A 26,776-nucleotide genomic window follows, 5' to 3' on the forward strand; every position below is an offset into this window, starting at 1 on the left:
TGTGAGCTCTGGGATTAAAACTCAGGTGGCTGCCCCACACAGCAGCACCTTTGACCCAGCTCACAGGCCCAGTGCCAACTTACTGACAGGCTGGGACGCCGAAAAGCTAACCTGAATTCTCTTGATATGAGGCAAATATCCCTGAAGAAAATGGTAGAATTCACAGTCTCATATCTCTCTAGGCACTCCTTGTTTGTATGTCTGTATGTCTGTCTACCTATCTATCTATCTATCTATCTATCATCTATCTATTTATCTATCTATCTTTGAGAGAGGATCCTAGGCTGGCCTCAACTTTCAGATCTTCCTCCCTCACCCAAATGCTGAGATTAGAGGCATCTACCATCACTCCTGATCTTTAATACTTTCATATTATTTCAACATTTAATATTTATTTTTATAATAAAAATTTAAACGTAAAACATATGGAGTGCTGTGATATATAGTATTAGTCCCAGCTGCTTGGGAGACTGGAGGATTGATTTCACTAGATCTTGAGACCAGCCTTGACAGCGTAAGAAGACTAAACAAGATGTTGGGCATGGGAGCTTGGAACCTATCATCTTCGCTTAGGAGACTGAGACAGGACGACCGTCATGAGCTGCTAGACCATTCCTCAAAAATAAACAAACCCTTTGGGCTGGAGAGTGGACTTCAGGGAACCTGCATTTGATTGCTAGCCCCCACAAAGTTGGCGGGAAATCATCTGCAATTCTGGGGCTCCAACATTCTCTAGCCCCTTTGTGCATGGGTATGTATGTAGGGTAGACACACACACAGGCAAAAACTCACGCATTAAAAATAAAACAAACAAAAAAACCAAATGAAACAACCCAGACAGACAGACAAATGTTGAATCTAGTAGCACAAAACTACACCATGACCAGGTGGGATTTATTCTGGCAATGTATACATGTTTTGGTTTATTTCTCTGACGGCACTTTAGATTGAATTCAGGACTTCACACATGGGCTAGGCAAGTGCTTAATCATGGAGATTAATTGGAAATTAATCATATGGAAGTATGTATGAAAAGAGTTGCTATCAATGTCCTAGATGCCTGAAAGTCACTAGATAAAATTTAACAATCCATAATAGAGTAAGAAAAAATGGGTTCTTTTAAAACTTGTAAAATGCGAGTCATTACAAAAGCTGTTATTAGTGGAAAATACAAAACATCACCAGTCACCCTTCAGCAAGGGCATATATAAAGGCCGGTCTAGCTCCTTGCGGAGAAGGGTCATTTATCTCTGCCGTGATCGTGGCTCCTTTATCCTCCTGTTGTTTCCCAAGTACAGAGTCAGAGGCTTTCTAGTAGTTGTAATGGGCAGGTCAAAGTACCCTTGCTCTATCTCTAGATGAGATAAGCCCCCTCTGGAGACAATTGCGGTTGGAGCTTTCTCTCTCCTGCTTCTAAATGACCACTTGGAGACTTACTATCAATTGTAAACTACTTGGCCTGTTGCTCAGGCTTATTACTATCTAGCTCCTACTTTTACATTTCTATTTATTATGCATTACCATAGAGCTGTGGCTTTACCTCTGGTCTAGAACATCTTGCTGCTTTGGCAGCTTGGCGTCTCCCAGACCACCCCCCCCCCCCCAATCTTCCTTGTATTTTCAGTTTGGCTTTCCTGCATAGGCTTACTCTGTCTTGCTATAGAGCAAAGAGTTGGTGTAGCAGCTTCTTTATTAACATACTCACAGCATAGAGGAAGTTAATAAAACATACAGCATATAGGAAATATGTCCCACAGCGCATGACCTCTAAGTAAATTTGGGGGTACGAAGCACCAAAATCTTAGTTGTTGAAATCTATGCCAAACCAAGACTGGCTCTTGGTTCTACTCTTGGATTCCACTGACAGGCATCCTTTTCACTGGGACACAGTGCCATAGAAAAATCTGATTTCACAAACGGGATGTACAGTACAGGATAGTGTTCTGTCCTTTCAGAGTTCTTCAGGCTGGCATTTTGGTTGCACCTTTAGAATCTGTTTCAGTATTCTAGAAGGCCGGTACAATCAGTAGATGTCATCGTCATGGGTTCATTTCTATTTCTTTAGCTGTGCATGTGGAACTTTGTGCTTGCAGATCAAGCACCCCTTAAGCCCAGATCCTCAGAGCTGACAGTTTACTGCCAAGGAAGGCCGCATCCATCTGAGTGTCTCTCTGCCATGTTCCTTTACTCTTTAGTTTTGACAGGGTCTCGTGATCCTCTTCTCTCAATTGCCCAGAGGATGGATTACAGGTATGCACTACCGTCCACCTTCTTTCTTTCCCGATTAAGTTTTGCTTTTCAGCAGTTGGTGATAATTTTTCTTGCCTAGCAAACAAGAGGAGTTGAGTTTGGTTTCCATAGCACATAATCCAGACAAGGAGACAAACTGTAATCTCACGCTTTGGAAGTAGAAGGCAGAGGGTCAGAAGTTCAAACTACACAGGGAGTTTGAGACCAGCCTGGACTAGAGACTTTGCCTCAAAAATTACTTTTTAAATTAATAGTTTATTATTAATTTTTTTCTGGCTTTGTTTTGAGACACAGCCTTAAAAGGCCACCTTGGTCTTTAGCTTGCTATATAGCTCAGCCTGGACTGACCTCAAAATCCTTGCTCCTCAGCATTCTGAATGCTGAGATTACATGTGTTGGCCATCATGCCTAGCTGAACTTCTAGTTCTGGGATCAAATCCAAAGGCTATGACACGCTAGACATGCACTCTAGCTAGCCTGAGCCTGCTGAACCACTACTACTAGCCAGTTACACTAGATCATGTAAAGAAAATGAATTTCAAAGCTATGGATTTTCCTCTGGGTTCCACTTTATTAACAACACAGTTTTAAGATTTTTTTTTTGAGACAGGGTTTCTCTGTAGCTTTGGAGCCTGTCCTGGCACTAGCTCTTGTAGACCAGGCTGGCCTCGAACTCACAGAGATCCGCCTGCCTCTGCCTCCCAAGTGCTGGGATTAAAGGCGTGCGCCACCACCGCCCGGCCCAGTTTTAAGATTTTAACTGCCCATACTTTATGTCTAGCTATAGTTCAACAGCTCACGTTTTTCCAGACTATTTTCACTGTTTCCCTTTCTCACAGACAGGCCAGCCTGTTGAATATTCAAGTCCTGGCTCCACGAGGCTGGAAGACACCTCATGGAGCCTGCTTGTTACCGAGTGCCCAGTTGGTCTCGGTCAGTGCTGATCTGCAGCTCCGTGAGCTCTCGGGAGCAGCAGTAACCCCACCACTCTCAGTGAGTTGTCCCCTCCACAGGGTTTGCACACAACTTGTTTCTGACTCTAAGGCCACTGTGGTGCCCCATACATTGTTCTGCTTGACTTGAACAGGCAGAGTCTTCCTCTTCCCTGGCATGTTCTCCTGAGTGTTAAAACCACCTCTAGACTCTTCATTTAGCTCTATCTGCAGATAACTGTCTTTTAATCAACATTTCCTCATGGATAGAGTAGGGAGCTTAGGGGGCTTGGGGGTCCCTGCCCTGAGGTTCTATAAGATGTACATAATTGACCGGAGTGGGGGAACTTTGTGGTAGTGTAGCCTCCCTTAAGCTGCCCAAAGCTCTTCGGTGGCGAAGGTGTTTATGAGCTGCCCATGCTGTCTAAGTGCTGGTATGCTGTCCAGGAGGATTCCTGGTGCTGTAGCTGCCTTGAGTCATTTGTGATCCTACAAGTGACCCCAATGAACTCACTGATTCGCTACCCGGATCGGGATGGAATCCTTTCTTTGTTTTTTGTTACCTTTTTTATCCGGGTGAAGGAAAGGTGAAAAGATGCTTCTTCCCACCCTCCAAGGAAAAGTCACAAGAACCTGAGAGTCAATATGTCTGGCTCTGCAGGCCAACTGGTGTCTTCTTTAGATTTTTTTAACACCATGACAGTGCACAAGCACTTGCAGAAAGTCAGTGAATGGATGTGTCTTACTTGGTTCACACTGTAGTCTGCTAACTCCTGGTTTAGCCCAAACCATGTACTTTCATCAGAAGTGAGTCACAGAAATGGAGCGAAAACCCTCACTTTACTAATGTACTTTATTAACTGTTACACCTGAAAAGCTAATCTACCACCTTACCACAGTTTTGGGATACATACATTTTTAGTTAATATACGTCTATGACAGATAGAAGACAGCCACTGTCAATTTATCTTCATTCACCAGGAGTCTTAAATAGAGCAGCGCGACTCTTGTACTTCTCTGCAATCTCTTTGATATTTTTCAAGAGGTCTTCAGACATGCATCCTTCATACTCTGTGTCAGCTTTAGCAATCTGTTCTTCAAGGTGTTTCTAGTGGAAACAATTCACAACTCTTAATGTACAAACAAGTGTGACATTTACATACAAGAATGACATTTGTAAATTATTAAAAGAATGAGGTGAAATGTTCAACATCTTTAGTCATCAGAGAAATGCAAATGGAAACAACTCTGAGATTCCATCTTACACCTGTAAAAATGGCCAAGATCAAAACACTGGTGACAACTTATACTGGAGAGGTTGTGGGATAAAGGGAACACTCCTGCATTGCTGATGGGAATGCAAGCTGGTACAACCCCTTTGCATGTCAGTGCAGTGATTTCTCAGAAAATTAGGAAACACCCTTCCTCAAGACCTAGTAATACCACTTTGGGTATATATCCAAAGGATGCTCAATCATGCCACAAGGACTTGCGTTCATATGTTCATAGCAGCTTTATTTGCCATAGAGAGAACCTGGAAACAACCTAAATGCCCCTCAACCAAAGAATGGATTAAGAAAATGTGGTACATTTATATAATGGAGTACTACACAGCAGAAAAAATAACGACAGCTTGAATTTCGCAGGAGAATGGATGGAGCTAGAAATTTTGAGTGAGGTAACCCAGACACAGAAAGACAACTATCACATGTGCTCACTCATAGGTGGTTTTTAAACATAAGCAAAGAAACCCAGCCTACAAATCACAATCCCAGAGAACTTAGACAACAATGAGGACACTAGGAGAGACTTAATAGATCTAATCTACTGGGAAGTAGAAAGTAGAAAAAGACAAGATCTCCTGAGTAAATTAGGTATATGGGCACCTTGGGGGAGGGTTGGAGGTGGAAGGGAAGTGGCAGTGAAGGGAGCAGAGAAAAATGCAGCGCTCAATAAATATCAATAAAAAAGAATAATAGGAATAGAAGCCTCTATTTCCTTTGCTCCCTCCATCCGGTTAACCCCAAGCTCATCAGCATTCCCCTCCTTTTTCTACTTCAAACCACACATTCTGGCACTCCTTTTCCTTTACCAGCTTGCCTCTCAAGTAGATGCCCAGGTATGGGACACCCATTATCCCTCTAGATTCAAACATCACCCCCAACATCATCCAACTACAAAATTTGATCAAATATATCACAGGGGCCCAACACCCATTCTCTCTCTAAAGCCTCAGGGGACTTAATCTTCTTATCTCTGATCTTTTAAGTAAAAAAAACCAGTGGAGCCTATAGGTTGGTTTAGGACCTCCGACTTTTAACTCAGTAGTAATTCCACTTCATCCTATAGTACCCAGTCCTTATATTGTCCTCTCCACTATCCCTTCAAAAACCTCCCATATCTCTGTTCTTGACCTCAAAGATGCATTCTTTTCTATTCCTCTAGATCCCAGTCACAACATATCGCTGCCTTTCCTTGGACTGACCCAGACAACCATGTCTCTACCCAGCTCATTTGGACCATCCTACCCCAGGGATTCCAGGACAGCCCACATTTACTCACTCTCTGTTTCTCCCGAAATCTAAACTCATACAGCACGCAGATATTCTCTCCTTTGTAGTCCATCCCTGCACATTGGCCAGGCAGATGCGTTGGTCCTATTGAACTTTCTGTCCAGCCCCTCTAAGGTCCAGTTATACACTCCTCTGGTTACTCATCTGGGATTAGCCATCACTCCAACTCATAAGACCATTACCCTAGATAGAAAACAATCTAGTCACTCACAGTTCCTAACACAAAGGATGAAATCCTATCTTTCCTAGGTATGGCAGGCTTCCTTTGCACCTGGATTCCCTCTTTTTCTCTTCATGCCCATCCCCTATATAAAGCAGCCCTTGGCCCCTCACATGAACCTCTTCTAGCCTGTTAGCAAGACATTTCGTAAGCTTCAGCCAGCCCTTCTCCAGGCTCCAGCTCTACACCTTCCAGATATAACTCTCTCTCAGTGTGTGTTACTGAAAAGGAGGGATATGCCCTCAGGGTCTGGGGTCATTCCTTTGCACCTGTTGCATACTTCTCAGAAAAACTAGACCAGCCTGTGCAAGTCTGGGCCATAGCTATGAGCTCTGGCTGCAGCTGAACTGCTTCTACTTTAATCAAAGAAGTTAACCTTTGGGTCACCTATTACTGCTCTTTCTCCTCACCACCGGTCACATCTTCTAACATACAAGGGACTTCAAACACTACCTCCCTCCTGAGTTCTTTCCCTTCAGGTAGCATTTGTACAAGACACAATACTAACTTTTTAACCATGTCTACCTTTTAACATTTCACATCTTCTCCCCCAACCAATTCTGAAGTACTCCCTACTACAGTCATACCGTGAGACCCTAGAAGAGTTACTACCTTATCCTATACATATACAGAAAGGAGCACTTCCCCTTATACTAGTACTTATAAGTGGTATACTGATGGCAGCTCCCTCCTACATGAAGGAGTACGTAAAGCAGGATATGTTGTTGTTTCAACCAGAGTGGTTGAAGCTTAGGCCCTTCCATATCACACCACAGATCAGCAGGCTGAATTAATAGCTCTATCCCGTGCCTGTTAAATTTAGGGACAATCCCTAAACATTATATATTTAAAGTATGCGTTTCATATTCTCTTGTCACATGCAACTATCCAGAGGGAACGGGGCTATTAACAACAAAAGGAGGATCCATAAATAATTCAGACCAAATTATAGCCCTATTAGAGGCTTCCCATCTTCCATAGCCATAGGAATTGTCCACTGTTGATCACATCAAGCAATTCCATTATTTCAATGGGAACTAACTGAGCTGATGAGGCAGATAGAGCCGCAGCTATTGGAAATCTGGATCCTTCTCACACACTATAAGACACTCTCCTCATACAACCAATCTTTTCATTATCATCCTCAGGTACTCAACAGATCTTGTTCTGTTTACACCAGATCTTTCATCCCAATAGCCAGGCTTTGTCTCACTTCATCAAAACTTATTTACAGCTCACCTCTGAGGATCTGTTTTTTTCTAAAGACTATCACAGCTTAATATAAAATTTGTGAAACCTCTAATCCCACCTCTGGGCATCAGAGTCCCCCTTTCCCCACTCACCAGGCAGGGGATTCCTCCCTGGGTCAGACTGGCAGCTCGATTTCACAGACATGACCACACTTAGACCTTTCATATACCTTCTAGTCCCAGTAGACACATTCTCAGGATGGGTAGAAACCTTTCCTACCATAACAAAGGATAACAGACAGTTTCTAGTCTCCTTTTCAGGGAATCATTCCCCATTTTGAAGTCGCCACATCCCTTTAATCATATAACTGCTCTGAATTTACTTCACAAGTCTCAAAGCCACGGCCCTTAGCAGCCCATGGTGTTTTCACATCCCCTACCATCCCTACTCTTCAGGCAAAGTTGAACAAACCAATCATTCCCTCAAAAACATTCTTATCAAATTCTCTCAAGAACTCCATACTGATTGAAATATAAAACTCCTACCCTTGGCTCTCCTGTGATTAAGAGTCCTTCCAAAGAAATCCCTCCTCATCTCCCCTTTTGATCTCATGTATGAAGGGCCAATTATGTTTCCTGGTCTTATGTCCAAGCTATCACCCCTTACCCCTTTGCTCCACTATCTTCGTACTCTTATTTGGAATTTCTCCAATCATCATTTGCCTCAACCCCTCCCAGATCCTCTTCCCTCTCCAATTAAAACGGGGAATTTAGTTCTCCTCTCTCTTCCAGGACAAAATTCCCACCCTCTTGCTCCAACATGGACAGGCCTGTTCAGGGCAATCCTTATTACTCCAACTGCTGCTAAGCTTCAGGATTCCCCTCACTGTATTAATTTTTCCCATCTCAAACCTTCTCTACCATCAGCTCAAAACAATCTTTTGATTCCCAACAAGACTTTGCAGTCTTAAGCTTCAGAAGATACCAAAACTGAACAGCGTCCCTCTGGTCTTAGAAAAATGAGGCCTCACACATCCACATGGGTCAAGACTCAATCCCAACACTATTGGATTATGCCCTACCTCTTCTCATTCTAGCTCCTCATACACTCTTTACCTCTACATGTGGAGATTTGAGGTTCAGGAAACATACTCAACAGTTCAACTAGATCACTCAGCTGGTAGGGTCCAGAGACTGCTCACTAGCAGGCTGTCAAAAAGAGACACTTATCCCTATAACAGCAAAGTCAATGGAAAGAACACCTGTCCCCTGTGCTTGCTTCCTCTATGATCAGACTAAAGGTTACTGTCAACGCTGGCCAGAAACCCATGGAGGTTGTCCTCACTGGTCCTGTAAAAGTCATGGTGCACATTTAGGAAAACACTCTGCCGTTTATGAAGAAGGGAGAACCTTTTACATCCTGAGTAAGAATCCATGGTACCCCAGAAGGGAGATGAGAGTCATTGGGAAGCTCTATGATGGCATTTACCGCAGGCTCTTATCAGGAGCGCTCAAAATACAGAGGGTACACATCCCACTCGCTCAACCCCACAGTAGAAGAAGTGGTCCAAAGCTCCTCAAAGGTTCTTACGTCCTTATTAATCCCCTTTATTGGACCCCAGCTCCCTGTCACACCATCTCATTTCATCAGTAGTAGCTGATGACTACTGTGTATCAGCTGCTGAATAACAATCAGCGTGACCTCTTTGGAGAATGCTGGTTGTGTGTCCCTCCAGAGTCAAGCTCTCACCCACCCTTTGTGGCCTCACCCATTGTCCCATTAGATTCTCTCCCCTTACCACCACTTATCTTTCTCATATTCCTCTCTTGGGCAGTACAAACTGCTTTAATTCCTCAGGAACACACTTTGTGGGCATTTTGGATTCTGAAAACTGCAATAATACCATGACCCTTGGTACTACCACCTAGCCCCTATATCCAAACATTCCTAATGCATCTATTCTCTGTGATATTCTGCTTACCTGCTCGGTGGTATAGGAGTTGTGCCATAGTGTTCCCCTTCCCTGAATTAGGGGTGGTTCCTGGTGAAGAGCCCTTGTCAATTCCCCACCGCCAAGTTCATACCTTCATGGCACGGATTGGCAAATAAGCAATCTAAGTAAACCCTTTCCAGCAGCCCTGGGCATAACTGCAGCTGCAGCCACTGGAACAGCAGGACTGATTGCTTCCCTAGCCGTTTACCATTGCTTTCCTCAGAATCCATCCGGAATTTGCAACAGGTAGCTCAGACTATCCTTATTCTTCAGGGACAAATGGACTCACTAGCCACCGTAGTACTACAAAATCGGATAGAATTAGATTTCAAAATCTAGCCAGTGGATCACTAATAGTCAGATATGGTACTGGATGCTTCCCTTCCTAACCCCTCATTAAGGAATATTTCTCTTAGTTCTAGTAATTATGCCCTGTCTCATAAACCTCTTGTCTAAATTTCTTCAACAACAAATCCAAAAGATTTCTAACCAGACTTTGAACAAGTTACTATTGCAGGATTACCAGCCTACAGCTACATAGCCAGGGCCTGTGCATCCCGTTATATCCCGGGGATGAAGATCAGGATTGTCCCAAGAACTTCAATGCCCCAAAGCAGCAGGAAGAAGTCTCATGAAAACATCGCCCCCTTCTAATCTCTGTTATTTATGAACAAATAAAAAGGGGGAGTGCAGGGTAAAAGGGACAACTGGAACAGGAAACCAACCAATCACTGAGCACCCTGACTCTGAACCCAGAGCCAGTGAGAGAAACACACCTTGGATTGGAGACCTGGGCCAGGGAAAGAAACATCATTATTCCTGAACCCAGGACTAAACACATGTGGTCTGACTCTGAAACTAGTGTCAAAGAAACACACACTGTCCCTAGAATCAGAGGTAGACAAAGAAATGTGCCCTGGTCCTAAGGTTAGAGACACCAGTCTGACAGTGGGGGAACTAGGCCCACTGAATGTGGGTGGCAGTTGAATGGCTGGGGCAGACTGTGGGGCAAATGGCAGTGAGAGCAAGATTTATCTCTGCTGCTTGTACTGGCTTTTTGGAAGCCATTCTCTTTGTAGGGATACTCTGCTCAGCCTAGGTAGTAGGAAGAGCAGCGGTCCTGCCTCAAAGCAATGTGCTAGACTTTGTTGACTTCCCATGGGAAGCCTTACACTCTCTGGAGTGGATGGGGAATGGGGTGGGAGGATGTTGGAGGGAGCAGGAAGAGGGGAGGCAGAGGGAACTGGGATTGGTATGAAAATGTTAAAACGTAGGGTTTTTTTTTTCAAATAAATAAAAGAAAAAAGAAAATTTGTTATTCAATTCCTACAGAAGCAAAGCAGCTAGAATTCAGCGAAGAGCTTCATACTTACTTCCAAAGACCCTACATGTGTAGCCACCATCTCCAAAAGATTCAGTAAGTCATGTGTCACTTTTCCCCTTTCTTCGGTTGTGCTTTGTAGAACCAGTTGGTATCTACAGAATTAAAATAAGAAAAACGACTTGTTTAATATCTAGAAAATGAATGAATAAATTAGTACAGTGTAGTAACCTGAGCAAAATGCAAATTTTGCATTTATATATGTTACTAATTTCCCTGAGAAATATTTGGTGGACATAGAAAACCATGCCTGGCTGTAAGTGGTGGCGCACGCCTTTAATCCCAGCTCTCAGGAGGCAGAGATGGGTGGATATCTGTGAGTTTGAGGCCAGCCTGGTCTATAGAGTGTAGTTCCAGAACAGGCTTCAAAGATACAGAGAAACCCTGTTCATCCCCACTACCAAGAGAACCATGCCTGGTAGAATCCATCGAAATGCCATTATGTAAGCATACAGATCGCTACCAGATGCTTCAGTTCACTTGATGTGTGGTCAGCTACCCTGATGCTATGGCCCGCCTCTAATAGTGGCATAAGGTATCTTATTTCTTTGGCTTAAATCCTTAAAATATCATTCTTTGCACCCAAAATAGTTTCATAATAGGAATTAAAGATTAAAAAAAAAAAAACAGGAAGCAGCTTTACAAAGTTTAAAGAATCAGATCTTGGCGAGGTGAACTTACTCCCGCTGGACGGCCTCTAGCTCATCCATGGCTTCGCTGAGGCCCTTGTTCACAGCACTCTCCAGTAGGTGCTTGTGTTTCTCCAGGGATTCAAGCTCCCTGGCACACTTCTCATCTTGATCCTCAGCCTCCTATCGGAGAAAAATCATTTTTTCCATTCATATTCCATTTGCTAAAGGCAGATTTAAGTAAAGTAGGTTAAGCATTAAAAACAAACAAAAAACCAGAACGTTGCATCATTTATATTTCCAAGCTGTTGACTGCCTTCTTTAACTGTTCCAGTGGGGACTCCATATGATAAACACAAATGTGCCCCTCCAGGAAGATTCTGTGTAGCAATCTATTTAACAATGGTTCAAGTCTAATTTAAGGAAACCTGGTACTTTGATTAAAATTCCACACACACATTAACTATGTTTAGCAAAATTAGTTCCAGTCATTCTCAGATTCCTAGGTTTGTGATGCTGAAGTATGGACTTACAAAGTCTTTCACTTGAGTGCTTTCAAGAATAAACTTAACCTTTCATGCAGGGAATATGATAACAGTAAAAACAATAGGCACATATTTCACACTTCATGTGCAGATCATATTTTGTGTTACAATTTCCAAAAATTCTACACTGCTCAAAAAGCATCCTGTATATAATATAGGGCAATACAAACGTTTCTATTTGTGATACTTTGCTGGTATAACTACTAATGGCGCAGCTGTAAAACTTAATTGTATGATGGCTCGTGAATGGGGTCTCAATGCCTGTCTGTGAAAATTCAGGGTTGACAGAACAGTGGCAGCCAGTCTTCCACCTCACCTGCCTTCTGGAGCTCTTATGAATAGACGGAAATTCAGTAGTAAGTTTGCAATGGTTTTTTTTTTCAAGACTTATTTATTGATCATGTACATAGTGTTCTGCCTGCATAACAGAAGAAGGCACAAGATCTCATAATAGATGGTTGTGAGCCACTATGTGGATGCTGGGACCACAATGGGACAATGGAACTCAGGACCACTGGGAGAGCAGCCAGAGCTCTCAACCTCTGAGCCATCTCTCCAGTGCTTTGCAATGATTCTAAATGGACAATTCCTTATGCCCAGGTGGGACTCAAAGCTGTAACAACCCTCCCACGGGGTCTTCTAAATGTTGGGACTACAGGTATGACAACACCACACCTGGCTTTTCTGGCTGAGTTTTGAGACCTCCTCTCAGCTTCTGTATAGAGTCAGATGATCACACCGGTCCAGCTCCTACCTTCACAGTTTGTTGGTAAAGGACGTCCAGCTTTTGCACCTCTTCCTTCAGCATCCTCACATTTCTCCTGCTCTCCGTCTTCATGGTGTTCATCTTGACAGACATCAAAATGAACATTTAACATTATAGAACTTTTATATTGGCTTTTATGCATATTTGTTTATGTGACCTAGCCTGGCCTGGAACTTGCAATCCCCCCAGCCTCTGATAACAAAGTGTTGGAATTGCCGGTACAATGCACACTCTTGACCTCTATTTTATTGAGGAGAGGAAAAGATCTTCCTAGTACTTTACTACAGGGCCATGTTTGTAGCCCATAAAGTCAGATGCCATAGAATTTGTTAACAGTGAAAACAACTTTGTGTGGATTACTTGAATAGCTATTTATGTAAAGCTGTGGATTTTACTTACAGATTGATTTTGAAAAAAGGAATAAAACTGGGTGGTAGTGGCTCACACCTTTAATCCCAGCAAATCCCAGCACCCAGAATTTAAACCACGTTGCTCAGTAATCACAAGTCACACTCGACGCTAGGCTGCATTACGTGCACCACACTTACTTGCTCTAACGTGTCCTCCAGCGCAATCTTTTTATTTAAAGCTTTGCTAATTTCTTCCTCACTTTCATTCAAGAGCTCTCTCAGAGGTACCTAGAAAATATATGAAATATGAGAGTCAAGATATATTAAAAATTCCCACGAGGTATGAGTATATTATGATGTAAGACAGTTTCAGAGACAAAAATAAAGCCAGGACATTTTAAATATAATATACCATTGGTGAGAAAACATTGCATTTTTTTGAAGCCAAGGTTTAGGAATGAAAAAACAGCTGGTCTCAACCTTTTTCCAAGTGCTAGGATTATGGGTATCTGTCACAGTGCCCGACAGTCTTAACTATGAGCCGTCTCTCCAGGCCCCGTTTCTCTTTATTCCTTGCTTAAGATTCTAGCTGTACTTCTATTTGTCTTCCAACTTGATTTTATTTCAACACTATACGACATTGTTTCCCATTGTATTGAGAAAACTGAGGTAATACCCACTTTAAAATGATTAAACAGAAATAGTTAAGTTAAATGTAACCTGAAACTAAACTTTCTATACAACTAGTGTATACAAACAGTATACAACTCAGTGGATGTAGTATACTCACATTGTTATCTAAATGCCATTTGTACTTTAAACATATTTCACTACTCCAAAAAGAAAATGCCATATGTCATTATGTATTAAGTCTTTTTTGTTTCTGTTTTTAGGAGACAGGGATTCTCTATGTAGCCCTGGCTGTCCTAGAACTCACTATGTAGATCAGGCTGGCCTCAAAGTTAGAGATCCACTTGCCCCTGCCTCCTGAGTGCTGGGATTACAGCCTTGTATCATTGATGTGGGAGTGATTTCTTATTAATAAAGAAACTGCCTAAGTCCCTTGATAGGCCAACCTTTAGGTGGGTGGAGTAAACAGAAGAGAATGCTGGGGAAAAGAAGCTGAGTCAAGGAGTCGCCATGGTTCTCCCACTCCAGACAGACACAGGTTAAGATCCTCCCTGGTAAGCCTCGTGGGCTACACAGAATATTAGAAATGGGTTAGAACAATATGTAAGAGCTAGCCAATAAGAAACTGGAACTTATGGGCCAGGCAGTGTTTAAATGAATACAGTTTGTGTGTTGTTATTTCGGGCATAAGCTAGCCATGCGGGCGGCCGGGTGCCGGGGACACAGCCCTGCCGCTCCTAAATCAACATATCATTACACCTGGCTCTTGAGTAAGTCTTTTAAAGCTATCATTGACTTCTAATTTTGATCAGTTCCTTTCTTATGCTGCCCATCAAACCCAGATAGTCTACAACAAACATGGGCTCTACCACTGAATACAAACCCAACTCCTGGTAATGGGTGTGGTCGCACAAGCCTGTAACCACAGCAGTCTGAGGCCACTCTGGACTACGAGTTACAGCTTCAACAAAACAAAAACAGGATGTGAAAGACGGCTCAGTGGGTAAAGAGCTTGCTGACCAAGCCTGGAGACCTAAGTCTGATCCTCAGACCACCTAAGGTGGAGGCGAGAACTGACCTCCACACGTGTGTCACTGCGTGTACTCTCCCACAAGTCTTTCCACAGTCTAATTAAAAGGAAAACAATGAAAACCCTTGCCAGACCCCAAACAGCACAACACAATGAAACACAAAACCACCCCAGGCCTGTTTTTTGAAGGACTCAATGCCTTTTTACAACTCTCTTCCAAGTGGCTGGGACGACAGATGCTCTCCATCATCCCTAACTATTTCTGCTATCTCCCTTATGGACTTGTTTATATTAATTTTGTGGATACATGTGCATGTTGAATGCAGATGCCTGCAGAGGCCGGAGACACAGGATTCTCCTGGAGCTGGAGTAAAATCAGGTGTGAATTAGTTGCGGTAGGCACTGGACTTCTAATTTGGGATGTCTCTACAGGCAATGCATGTTCTTAACCACTGAGCTTTCTCTCCAGCATCCTCCTTCAAAGTCCATTGCTCAGTACCGTATAAAATATTTCTAGAATAAAAGTAAATTTTCTGAACATATTCTTTGGGCCTAAATACCTTTTACAAAATTGTTTAAATCAGGTAATTAATTTCTTGCTGCAGCAATATGAAGCCATTCAAAGTAGTGATGTGCAAAATCAGCCAGCTACCTGGCTACTAAGAGAAATCAGTGTACCAGCCAGCCAGGTAGTTGTGGTGCACGCCTTCAATGTCAGCACTTGAGAGGCAGAAGCAGAGGCAGGCGGATCTCTGTGAGTTCGAGGCCAGCCTGGTCTACAGAGCGAGTTCCAGGACAGCCAGGACTACACAGAGAAACTCTGGCTTGAAAAACAAAAAAAAAACAAAAGAAGTCAATATGCGTAGTTTGACAACTAATGGCTTGCAAAACCGGTAAGCAATGATTTACTGTGTGTACTTTCTTTTCTTAATTGACAGTAATCTAAACTGAGTGTAGTGTTGTAGCCCTTTAATCCCAGCACCTGGAAGAGAATGAGGTCAGTCTGGTCTAACAGGCAGTTCCAGGCCAACAAGAAGTACACAGTGACATCCTGAAGCTGATGTGGAAGTGGAGTTGCTGCGGCACACATCCGCAGTCCCAGCACTTAGGAGGCTGAGACAGCAGCACTGTCTTGAGTTGAGACCCAGCCAGGCTACATGGGGAGTTGCAGGCCAGGATTCACAGTAAGATCTCGTCTAAACGCTACTGAAAAGTGGGTGTGTATGTGTCAATGTAGCTGGCTTGATTTAAGCAATGTCTGTTCATCAGCAAACCGCTATTTCTGAGAAGATTTGGTTCTCCTTGGCTATTTCATCTCCAGGACACAGCTGGGCTGGAACACAGTCTGTACGCAGTAGACACCTGGTAGGTGATCAGTTCTCCCATCCCAGTACTAAGCAGACCTGACCCTGCTTAGCTTTTGATTAGATAAGGCAGGTGCAGGGGGATGGACATAGTCTGGATGAACAATTCTCAAGGGGAAAATGTATAGCATTTGACTCAACAGATTTGAATTCCAGAGATAAGTATTTTAAAAGTGGTATTTTAGTATCGGCAATAAATCTGTGACACTTGTGAATAAATCTAAAATTGTAATAAATGTTTTCTCCAAATTATCTTCTTGGTCATTTCAAAATTAGGAAAAGTTTTTTTGTTGTTGTTGTTGATTACTGACTTTTTTCCTTTTTCTGCATTGAAAAATAATTCATTATACTTTATACCTTCCTGTGTGTGCTTGTACTAGAACTATTCCCACAGGTGTACCACAGACATTTCATCTTTCAAGATTTCCCTGAAGGGCTACCATGCTCCAGTCTGGCTGGAAGAACTGATCTGGTAACTAACCTTGTAAGTTTTACCATCAGTAAAGCAGGCACCTGACATTTGCTAATGATGATCTCCAGAGAGGGGCTGAAGGTAACTAGCAAACAAAGCTTACCTCTGATTGTTGACACAGTCCTGATAGATTTTACTTGTAACCAACGTTTTAATGGATAGTTGGGCGAAGTAAAGGAGGCAGAGAGGAAAAGGCTCTTAAAGTAAAGTCAGCTGAGAAATAAGACGTCTACCACTCAGAAGAAAGTGCTCCTTCTTAGTCTAGTCCTATGGCATTATGGTAAGGTGAGGTTCAGACACAGACTTACATAAACTTGAGCCCTGTATTTGACAAGGCATTTGGCACCAGCTAGAGGATTAAACTTAATTTCGAAGTCATAACCTTTGGAATTCTCAGCACCTTTCGGAATAAGCTTTAATTTTCGAGCCAATTTGTGGTAGTCAGCTAATTGTGCTTCAATCTGGTAAAGAGAACACAAAAAGAAATGTTAAAAATAAAGCAGTCCTAGTCTGTGTGGTTTTTCAATGGTCATTTCTGTAAATCTACACAAGCGGTTATGCCAGTTTTTAGTAGTTTGATAATTAACAGATGGTAATATTAAAATATAAATGAAAAGCTTTGACAATAATTCTAAGGCTGTAATTGGTGAGCAGTACACCAGTGTTCATACTCCATATAAACTGGAGCAAATCCATGTTTCGTTATCAACTTAAACTTAGATTCTCAAACCTAGATATAAATTTGAAATAAGACCAAAGTTTGGAGCCGGCATGCCTTTAATCCCTACACTTAGGAGGCAGAGGCAAAGGCAGGTGGATCTCTGTGAGTTTGAGGCCAGACTGGTCTACAGAGAGAGTTCCAGGACAAACCAGGGTTACATACAGAAACACTCTGTCTAGAAAAACAAACAAAAACAAAACAAAACAAAAATCCAAAGTGTGTGAGGGGGAACCCAAAACTTCCATTTTACAGTATTAACACATTTTAATTACCCCAAATAAAAAAATAGATTTTTTTACATTTCAAAGTATTATCTTAAATATATTGAAATTTTTTTTTAGTAGTTCATATTTCTCTTGTTTTTTTCAAGGGTACATCTGTTACCAGAACAGTGTTTTTTCCCTCTAATGGAGCCCCCAGTTTTCCCAAACTCTTAATTTACTTTACAATGTGACATATCTGTTCACTTTTACTAGCTGAATGGAAGCTCTATAGAATCAGATATCTGTGTGAGTGTGTGTGTGTGTGTGTGTGTGTGTGTGTGTGTGTGTGTCCCCTGGCCCTAGAACACAGCCTGGCACTTTCTCTTCTCTTCTGTTACTCTCTAGGCCCAATCAGTGGTCTGTTCTACTGCTTCCTGCTCCTCTTCTCAGTCTAATGAAAGAGCATCCAGGAGTGCACTGCTTATGTCTCTAGTCCTTTCTCCCACCAACACTTCTGATGATCGAGATGCAGTTGCAACCGTTATATTTCACAAGAGTTCTAGGTGTTCTGTTTATATTAATATAACTAAATATTTATAGTTGTATTTCACAAGAGTGCTATTATACTACCAGACTTGACAAGTAGGGCAAAATTTAGAACAGAAAAAAAGGTTACAGATGCATTGTTTAGGTGAGTTTTTGTAACCTAGACAGACATTTGATACTCTTAGCTCTCGGGTACCCAGCCCACTCAGTTCTTTTCTCAGAGCCAGAGTTGGACCCCTCCCTAGGCCACTGCTTACCAACCTCCTAGATTATTTTATTCTTTCAGCGTGTTCAACCAAAACATGCTATTCTTTTAGTTTCATAAACCCAATGTTTACTTATTCTAGAGATAACCACACAGCCTCTGAGAGATAAGGTACTCTGAAGTATCTCACTTGAGATTAACTGATGTGGACTAATTACACTTCACTTTCTTTTTTTCTTTCTTTTTTTTTTATGCTTTTCAAGACAAGGTTTCTCTGTAGCTTTAGAGACTGTCCTGGAACTTGCTCTGTAGACTAGGCTGGCCTTGAACTTACAGACATCTGCCTCCCTCTGCCTCCTACACTTCATTTTCTAAAGAAACACGTGGAGGCTATAAAAAGGCTAGATGATGTAGACTATGCATACTGTTAATAAGAAATTACAGGCTAAAGCTGAATCAAGTTTGACCAAATTCTAGGCTCAAAGACTGGGTGCCACATCCTTTTCATTAGGATTATGTATTGAACTTGATACCCTGAGCAAGCTAAGCTTGTGTTCCATCATTAGGTAGACCCCTAATGACGCTAGCTCTTATAAATGTGTATACAGATGTATACCTATTTCCTTTATACCCAGGGATGGAGCTTACCCACCAGGGTTAGGAAATAAGGGAAGACAGATGACTACTTACAGTGAACTTCTTGCTCACTCTATGTTAGAATCACATACATACATTTATTTATTTGCTGAGATCTTAGTTCATCCTCAGAAAACCGAGTTTATCTTAAATTTGACTGATAAATATTAGAGGTGTTGATGAGCTGGAATAAGGATATGAGTGTTTTAGCCGTGCTAAATGTCAGTGTTAGAAAAATTTATCCCACTCCTACTGAATTCCACTTGGTTACACAGGCCTTTAGTAAGGTCTTCTGTGATGAGTGGTCACTCAGAATACAGCATGACTCACCGCCTCTTTGCCTCTGGTATATTTTAATTCCTCACTCCACATTTGTTGCTGTCCAGTCTCTAGGTCTTTGGTTAATTTGTTAATGGTCTGCTGCAATTCATTTTTTTCATGGTTTATTCTTTCGATGTCTGTAACTGAGTACTTTTGGTTATCAACAATATTCTGTAGCCGAGCGTTCTCCTGTCTCATTGCTTCACATTCCAATTCTGCAAGAGAAGAAACAAAAGCTTTCCAAAATTTCTTTTAAAAAAAACCTACAGAGAAAGTGATGGGACCGTTTAAGATTGTTTAAATGTCAACTTTATACATATACATCCATTCTTTTAGGCAAGTGATCCCACCTCATTAATGACAGAAGCCAATACAACTAGGGCTTTAGGTTGATATCCTCCATGTTTGGCTTACTACAGTTTCAGAAGGAAGGGTCTGACCAATTGTGGCTCCATCCAAAGTTACATTTAAAACTTGTAAACAGGCATAGTTCAACTTTGTTACTGTTCATATTAAATGCTTCTAATACTTTTACAAATTTGAACTATTCAGAAATGTGGTTCTTACACAATAGTTGGTAAACTCTACCTCTGAGCTGGCTTAAGTAACTTTATGCCTGTATTATGTCTCTGCACAAAAGCATGATAGATCTACAGAATCTAAGTATGTCCTACCCATTTTTAGTCACTAATGGCTTTAAGTAATCAAGGAAGTTAACATAGTCAGAGAATTAAAACAAATGACAGATGGTATTACTCTCTCATCTACTCAGCTGGCAACGTTTGGATGTAATATTCTCCCAAGAATAAGGAGGTGCTAAAATGGTGTGGTTGGTAAAGAGTCTGTGGTGCAAGAAGGAGGGCCTGAGTTTAGATCCAGCACCCACACAGAAGTTGGTCATGGGGCACGTGTCTGCGACCCTCATGTTGTGGGTGGAAGGTGGACAGACATAGATCCCTAGAGGTCGGAGGCAGCCAGCCTAGCTGAACAGATGAGCACCAAATGTAGAGAGATGCCATGTTTGCCATGTTTCCAAGTAAGGTGCAGACCTCGGTGTTCATCTCCAGGTTCCACATGTATGCACATACCACACATGAACACAAACCCACACATAGACATATGTATGCCATGTCCTATACACTCACAAAAAGAACATATGTACTAATTCTTTTGATTATGTGTAAAGAAAAGAATAATATTAGTATTGGTTTAATTACACTGGAACTAAGAGAATAGTCTATGATATGGAATAGCAAAGGACATAGATCAGGGGCCAAGAAAACAGTAAGCGTTCATTTAGAGCAAACGCAATATGCACAATTGGAGCCTTTTGTAGGAACTCGAATTTAGTATATACTATGTGACAATTATAAGCCTTGGTTTTGTAGATGATCAGAACTACATAGACTAAGAGTTAAATCCATAACTCTAAAGATCATCTTCACAATCTACATATGATAGACATAAATTGGGAAATCCTGAAGGAAGAAATTGCTGAATTCTAGGGAAACTTCAGCTTTCCTTATACTTATTTTTTTCTTTTTCTTTTTTTTTTTTATTGAGAATAAGAAAAAAAAGTTTCCGCCTCCTCCCAGCCTCCCATTTCCCTCCCCCTCCCCCCAATCTTCTCCCCCTCCCCCCACTCCTCTCATCCCCCCTCTCCTATCCAAAGAGCAATCATGGTTCCCTGCCCTGTGGAAAGTCCAAGGTCCTCCCCCCTCCGTCCATGTCTAGGAAGGTGAACATCCAAACTGGCTAGGCTCCCACCAAGCCAGAACATGAAGTAGGATCAAAACCCCTTGCCATTGACCTTGGCTTCTCATCAGTCCTCATTGTTCGCCATGATCAGAGAGTCCGGTTTTATCCCATGCTGTTTCAGTCACAGTCCAGCTGGCTTTGGTGAGCTCCCAATAGATCAGCCCCACTGTCTCAGTGGGTGGGTGCACCCCCCGTGGTCCTGACATCCTTGCTCGTGTTCTCCCTCCATCTGCTTCTCATTGGGACCTTGGGAGCTCAGTCCAGTGCTCCAGTGTGGGTCTCTGTCTCTATCTCCATCCATCACCAGATGAAGGTTCTATGGTGATATGAAAGATATTCGTCAGTAATGCTATAGGATAGGGTCAGTTCAGGTTCCCTATCCTCAGCTTCCCAAGGGACTAACTGGGGACATCGCCTTGGGCTCCTGGGAGCCACTCTAGGTTCAAGTCTCTTGCCAACACTAAGGTGGCTCTTTTAACTAAGATATGTGCTTCCCTGCTCCCCTATCCAACCTTCCTTTATCCCAATCTTCCTGTTTCCTCAAGTTCCCCCAATCCTCCCCTTCTTACTTTTCTCTCCCTGTCCCCCCTTATCCCCAACCCACCCCACCCCCAAGATCCCAATTTTGTCCCCGGCAATTTTATCTACTTCCCTTAGGCAAGAGGATAACTATATGTTTTTTCTTGGGTTCACCTTCTTCTTTAGCTTCTTTAGGTTCACCAGGTATACACTCCGTGACCTTTATTTATGGCTAGAAACCAATTATGAGTGAATACATCCCATGTTCATCTTTTTGGGTCTGGGTTACCTCGCTCAGGATAGTGTTTTCTATTTCCATCCATTTGCATGCAAAATTCGAGAAGTCATTGTTTTTTACCGCAGCATAATACTCTAATGTGTATATATTCCACACTTTCTTCATCCATTCTTCCATTGAAGGGCATCTAGGTTGTTTCCAGGTTCTGGCTATTACAAATAATGCTGCTATGAACATAGTTGAACAAATGCTTTTGTCATATGATAGGGCATCTCTTGGGTATATTCCCAAGAGTGGTATTGCTGGGTCCAGGGGTAGGTTGATCCCGAATTTCCTGAGAAACCGAAACACTGATTTCCAAAGTGGTTGCACAAGATTGCATTCCCACCAGCAATGGATGAGGGTACCCCTTCCTCCACAGCCTCTCCAGCAAAGGCTATCATCGGTGCTTTTGATTTTAGCCATTCTGACAGGTGTGAGATGATATCTCAAAGTTGTTTTGATTTGCATTTCCCTGATTGCTAATGAGGTTGAGCATGACCTTAGGTGTCTTTTGGCCATTTGAACTTCTTCTTTTGAGAATTCTCTGTTCAGTTCAGTGCCCCATTTTTTAAATGGGTTAATTAGCATTTTAGATTCTAGTTTCTTGAGTTCTCTATATATTTTGGAGATCAGACCTTTGTCTGTTACGGGGTTGGTGAAGATCTTCTCCCAGTCAGTAGGTTGCCTTTTTGTCTTATACTTATATTTAAACTGTCGTCTAATGGCTCTGTGACTTCAGTCAACTTCTGCTCTGTTTCTGGCGTCACAGAAGTTAGCAAGTACTATGTGTCATAGTATTTTCCAAAGCTCAACTAAAGTTGGCATGTGCTCCTGAATCCAATGTTAGGAAGATGCAGGAACACTCAGGAGCATCCTTTGCTGTGCTGTTGTGTGTAGAGGATGGGGCACGTGCAGGTTTCAGCTGCGGGCTTGCTTACATGGCACTGACAGAGGGTACGACAGTTACAGGCAGCCGAAGGAGACAGAGATCAAGAGTCTAGCTGGTTAGGGCCTGCCAAACTGAGATTGATACCCAGACTATGTAAAGCTGCAAGGAGAGAATGGACTGCAAAAGTTGTCCTTTTACCTCCACATGTATCCTGTGGCATGTCCTCCCACATATAACATACACATACTAAGTAAAAATGTAAAAAGGGATCTGGTTTATAATGTAAAACAATATATTTATATGGAATATATTAGAATGTACCATAAATATGTAAAATTATAGTTTATAGTATATATAATATATAGCTATAAATTTATATATAATGTATTATTATATTAAAAACACATACAGGTTCAATTTTGAGGACTTCTGTTCTTAGAATAGGTTGTCTGTTGGCTTCAAAAAGCCTTGTGCTTAAGCCAGACAGGAACAGCAGTGCACACCTATAATCCTAGTACTTGGGAAGCTGAGATAAGTGGACGGTCAAGCGTATAGGCCAACTGGGTTTGCTCAGTAAGACTGTTCAGAACCAAAAAAGCTATGTACTGAGAACACTGGAAGTTACAGTGGGCTGGAAAGGGCTACACATCTCTCAAACATGTAAATATCACCTTGTCTGGAAAACGGTCTTCATACAAGTGATTGGGAACGCTGACATGAGAGAACCCTGGATTATGCAGGCGTGCCTTAAACATCACCATAGGTATCACTGTAAGATAGAGGCAAATGGAGAGTCCATGCAGATAGGAAGATGAAGACTTAGGGACCAGAGAGATGGCCAGCAGTTGCAGGACTTAGTGCTCTTCCAGAGGGCCCAGATTTGGCTCCCAGGGCCTACATGGGTAGCTTACAACCATCTGTGACTGCAGTTCCAGCAGATCTGACACCCTATTCTGACTTGAGGGTATCAGGTACACACGTGGTACACATAAACTTAACATATACATTAAGACTTAAAAAAAATAGAGCTGGGCAGTGATGGCACACACCTTTATTCCCAGCACTCTGGAGGCGAATCTCTGTGAGTTCAACGCCATCCTGGTCTACAAAGAGAGTTCCAGGACAGCCAGGACAACACAGGGAAACCCTATCTCTGAAGAAAAAAACCAAACCAGCAAATCAAAAAGAAAAAAAAGAAAAGACAGAGAGAGGACAGAAGGGAGAAGGGTGTGGTGGCAATTTATCATTCTAATTTTTGGAGGCAATATTTCGAGTTTGAGGTGAGCTTGGGCTATGTATTATTACGGGCCCCTGGAGGCTGGGACCAGAGGATCTTCAATTCAAAACCAGCATGGGATACAAATATAGTCTTAAAAAAGGAAGAAAAAAGAGGATGCAGAGAAAAGACAGTAAGAGGAAGGAGGTAGAGATTAGAGTGATGTGGACCTAAACCCAGGTATGCTATCAGCTATAAAAGCTGGAAAAACAGATTCTTCCCGAGTCCTTTGGCAAGCACATATTCATTGGCTCTTAGATTACATTTGGAACTATGAGAGAAAAAAATAATTATTATTTGTTGTGGGACAATTGTCTATATTCTGTCAATTATGTTTTAAATAAACGCAGATTGGCCAGTAGCCAGGTAGGAAGTAGAGGTGGGTCAAGGAGAACAGAATAATTCTGGGAAGGAAGAAGCAGATTCCTCCCCAGGCCTGTCCCAACCACAGAAGAAGGAAGATGTGATTGCTCTGCTGAACCGAGCCATGTGGCCAACATTGATAAGAATAATGGGTTAATATAAGTTATAAGAGTTAATAAGATGCCTGAGCTAATGGGCCAATCAGTTTATCATTAATATAGACCTCTGAGTGATTTCTTTGGGGATAAATGGCTGTGGGACCTGGTGGGAAGACAGAAACCAGGCAGGACGAAACCCAGACAACAATTATTATCCTTTTTTTTTTTTTTGAGACAGTGTCTCACGATACAGCTCTGGCTGTCCTGGAACTCATTTTGTAGACCAGGCTGGCTTCAAACTCACAGAGATCCACCTTCCTCTGCTTCCCACGTGCTAGGATTAAAGGTGTGTGCTACTATGCCTGGTTGAAAGAACTAATACTGAAAACTTGATCACTACTACAGAAAGTCATCAGAAGGAAAAGATCACATAGCTGTTCACAGAGGCCCATAGGCCAATCTAGATGATCCCTTAGCTCCGCTTACCTAGTCTACTAATTTCTTCATCCAGGCCCCTCAGTTTCTCATCTAGGATGGACGAATGGGACTCCAAACTGCTCAGGTATGCTTTATACTTTTCTACATCTGATTGCAAGGAAGCTTTCAAATTTTTCAATGATTCTAGACTATTCTTGAAGAAGAAAAAAAACCATATTAAATAGTTATTTTTACCAGAAAGCATTCTGTATTTTAAAGAAAGCAGTATTATTTACACTTATCTTAGAAGAAGTCAAAAGAACTAAAAAAAAAAGAATTTTGGTATTACTACTGTAATGTTATAATTTAATGAAAGACTTCAGTTTCGGATAGGGAAAAACCAAGGATAATGTAGAAACACAAATACTTAATATCTGATTACTTTTCAGAACAATCTAGGTGCTCCACTAATAAAGCCAAGATATAGTTAAGATTCTGCTATCAGGGTTGGAGAGCTGGCTCAGGGTTACGAGCGCTGCCTGCTTTCACTGGACCTGGATTCAATTTAACAACTTTCTGTATTTTGAGTTCAGATTTGACATCTTCTTCTGTTCTCCATGGGCACTGTGAGCATGTGGTACACAGATATGCATGTAGGCAAAATACCCTTACATATAAAATAATCACCTACATTATCATCTTGCTTTTATAAAAACATGCATATTACAGTATACTCTAGAAGTATACAGTATATCACCGTGTTTTCACTACCTAAACTCAGGACCTCTTGAGAACAATGCTCCTTACAAGTGAATACCCGAGGGACCCTGTCCAAAGGGTAGTTTGGGCCTTAAGTAAACAGGCAGGAGTCTTTCATCACATTCTGAGCACCATTAGTCCATAACTGATAGACCACAAGGGAAAACAAAGCACCACAGATACCACCCATGGCTTCACTAAAAGTCTGTACTATCTTACCTTTTTAAGAAGCTTATTTGTTAACCCATTTAAAAACACCTTCCATAAGAGGGTCTTTTCAAACAGCCTCAAGAGTCTAAAGAGTTGTCAAGTGAGTTTAAAAACACGGTTACTAACCGGTTCTTTTTCTCTTTGTTGCTCCAATCTTGCAATCTGCTCATTGAGTGCTCTGTTTTCTTCCTCTAATGACTCTAGCTTGGATGCATCTACCGTATATAAATCCTCTGGAAAAAAAAACCCAAACACTTCATCAGAATCAACCTACAGCATCCTTCAGGTTTTCAGTACCTTATCCTCTCCCTTCCCCCAATGCAGTAGACACTACCTTCTAAAATAGCAAGTGTTATTTTTACTCCATGGAATAGCCTATGGCCCTCAACCTGCTTCAGCTTTCTTTCATAGCAGCTGTTGTTATTTGCCTATGGTTCCCCATTTAATCATCATTACTTTCTAAGAGAATAAAGTCAAGATTTTCTGTTCTTCATTACTGCAATTTTGGTGCCTGGCACACAGTAGATTATGTAAAAATATATTTGAGTAGATTAATTTATATGTTTGATTGAATATAGAAACATTAAATAACTCACCAAATGTTTTCCATATTAGATCACAGTGAATTTTCCCTTGTGTGTGTTATGTGTGTTTATGTGGTCATGAATATGGATGCATGTGTGCATACAGAATCAAGGGTTACATTGTGAACCTTACTTGGCTGTTTTCATCTAATGTCCTAGATAAGATCTCTCCCTGGTTTGGTCAGTTTGGCTGGCTGACAAGCTCTAGGTTTCTCAAGTCTCTACCTTTCCACCTGCTACACTTGACATTTTTATGTCTATCTGCTCCCTGGACAGATGGAGGATAGTTACAACAGCTGGACTGTCCTCTACTCTTACATCCCTAGTGCATCCTGAGGAATGCTGGTTTTCCCCTCTGATCTTTTGTGCCATAGGTGTCAAAGTGATATTCCCCCATCACTACATAACACTGAGGGAAAAATAATTTATATGGAAATATAATGGCTTGTTAACTTCCTTTAATCAATCTCTGTCTCTCTCTCTCTGTCTCTCTCTCTCTGTCTCTCTCTCTCTGTCTCTCTCTCTCTGTCTCTCTGTCTCTCTCTCTGTGTCTCTCTCTGTGTCTCTCTCTCTGTGTCTCTCTCTCTGTGTCTCTCTCTCTGTGTCTCTCTCTCTGTCTCTCTCTCTCTGTCTCTCTCTCTCTGTCTCTCTCTCTCTGTCTCTCT

General features: G+C 41.9%; 1 protein-coding gene across 4 annotated transcripts in view; it reads right to left on the minus strand.

Annotated features, from left to right (window-relative positions):
* Window positions 1-1,631: 1,631 nt before the first annotated feature.
* The window catches only part of Ndc80 (NDC80 kinetochore complex component), a 42,295-nt gene continuing 17,150 nt past the window's right edge, over window positions 1,632-26,776 (minus strand). For 2 of the 4 annotated variants that reach the window (XM_050139855.1, XM_050139854.1), the window contains 9 exons: window positions 25,654-25,760; window positions 24,628-24,772; window positions 18,968-19,173; window positions 16,635-16,787; window positions 13,029-13,118; window positions 12,469-12,561; window positions 11,222-11,352; window positions 10,533-10,635; window positions 3,611-4,290 (listed from right to left, as the gene is read on the minus strand). In XM_050139855.1, the coding sequence (XP_049995812.1) occupies window positions 4,153-4,290; window positions 10,533-10,635; window positions 11,222-11,352; window positions 12,469-12,561; window positions 13,029-13,118; window positions 16,635-16,787; window positions 18,968-19,173; window positions 24,628-24,772; window positions 25,654-25,760 (1,166 nt within the window). In that variant the 3' untranslated portion in view covers window positions 3,611-4,152. Of the gene's footprint in view, window positions 2,326-3,610; window positions 4,291-10,532; window positions 10,636-11,221; window positions 11,353-12,468; window positions 12,562-13,028; window positions 13,119-16,634; window positions 16,788-18,967; window positions 19,174-24,627; window positions 24,773-25,653; window positions 25,761-26,776 lie in introns of those variants that run through there. The other 2 variants (XR_007591264.1, XM_050139856.1) reach the window with 2 other exon arrangements.

This window comes from Alexandromys fortis, unplaced genomic scaffold (genome assembly GCF_014885135.2).
Source record: "Alexandromys fortis isolate MF-2015 unplaced genomic scaffold, M_Fortis_MF-2015_v1.1 scaffold_38, whole genome shotgun sequence".
NCBI classification, from domain to species: domain Eukaryota; kingdom Metazoa; phylum Chordata; class Mammalia; order Rodentia; family Cricetidae; genus Alexandromys; species Alexandromys fortis.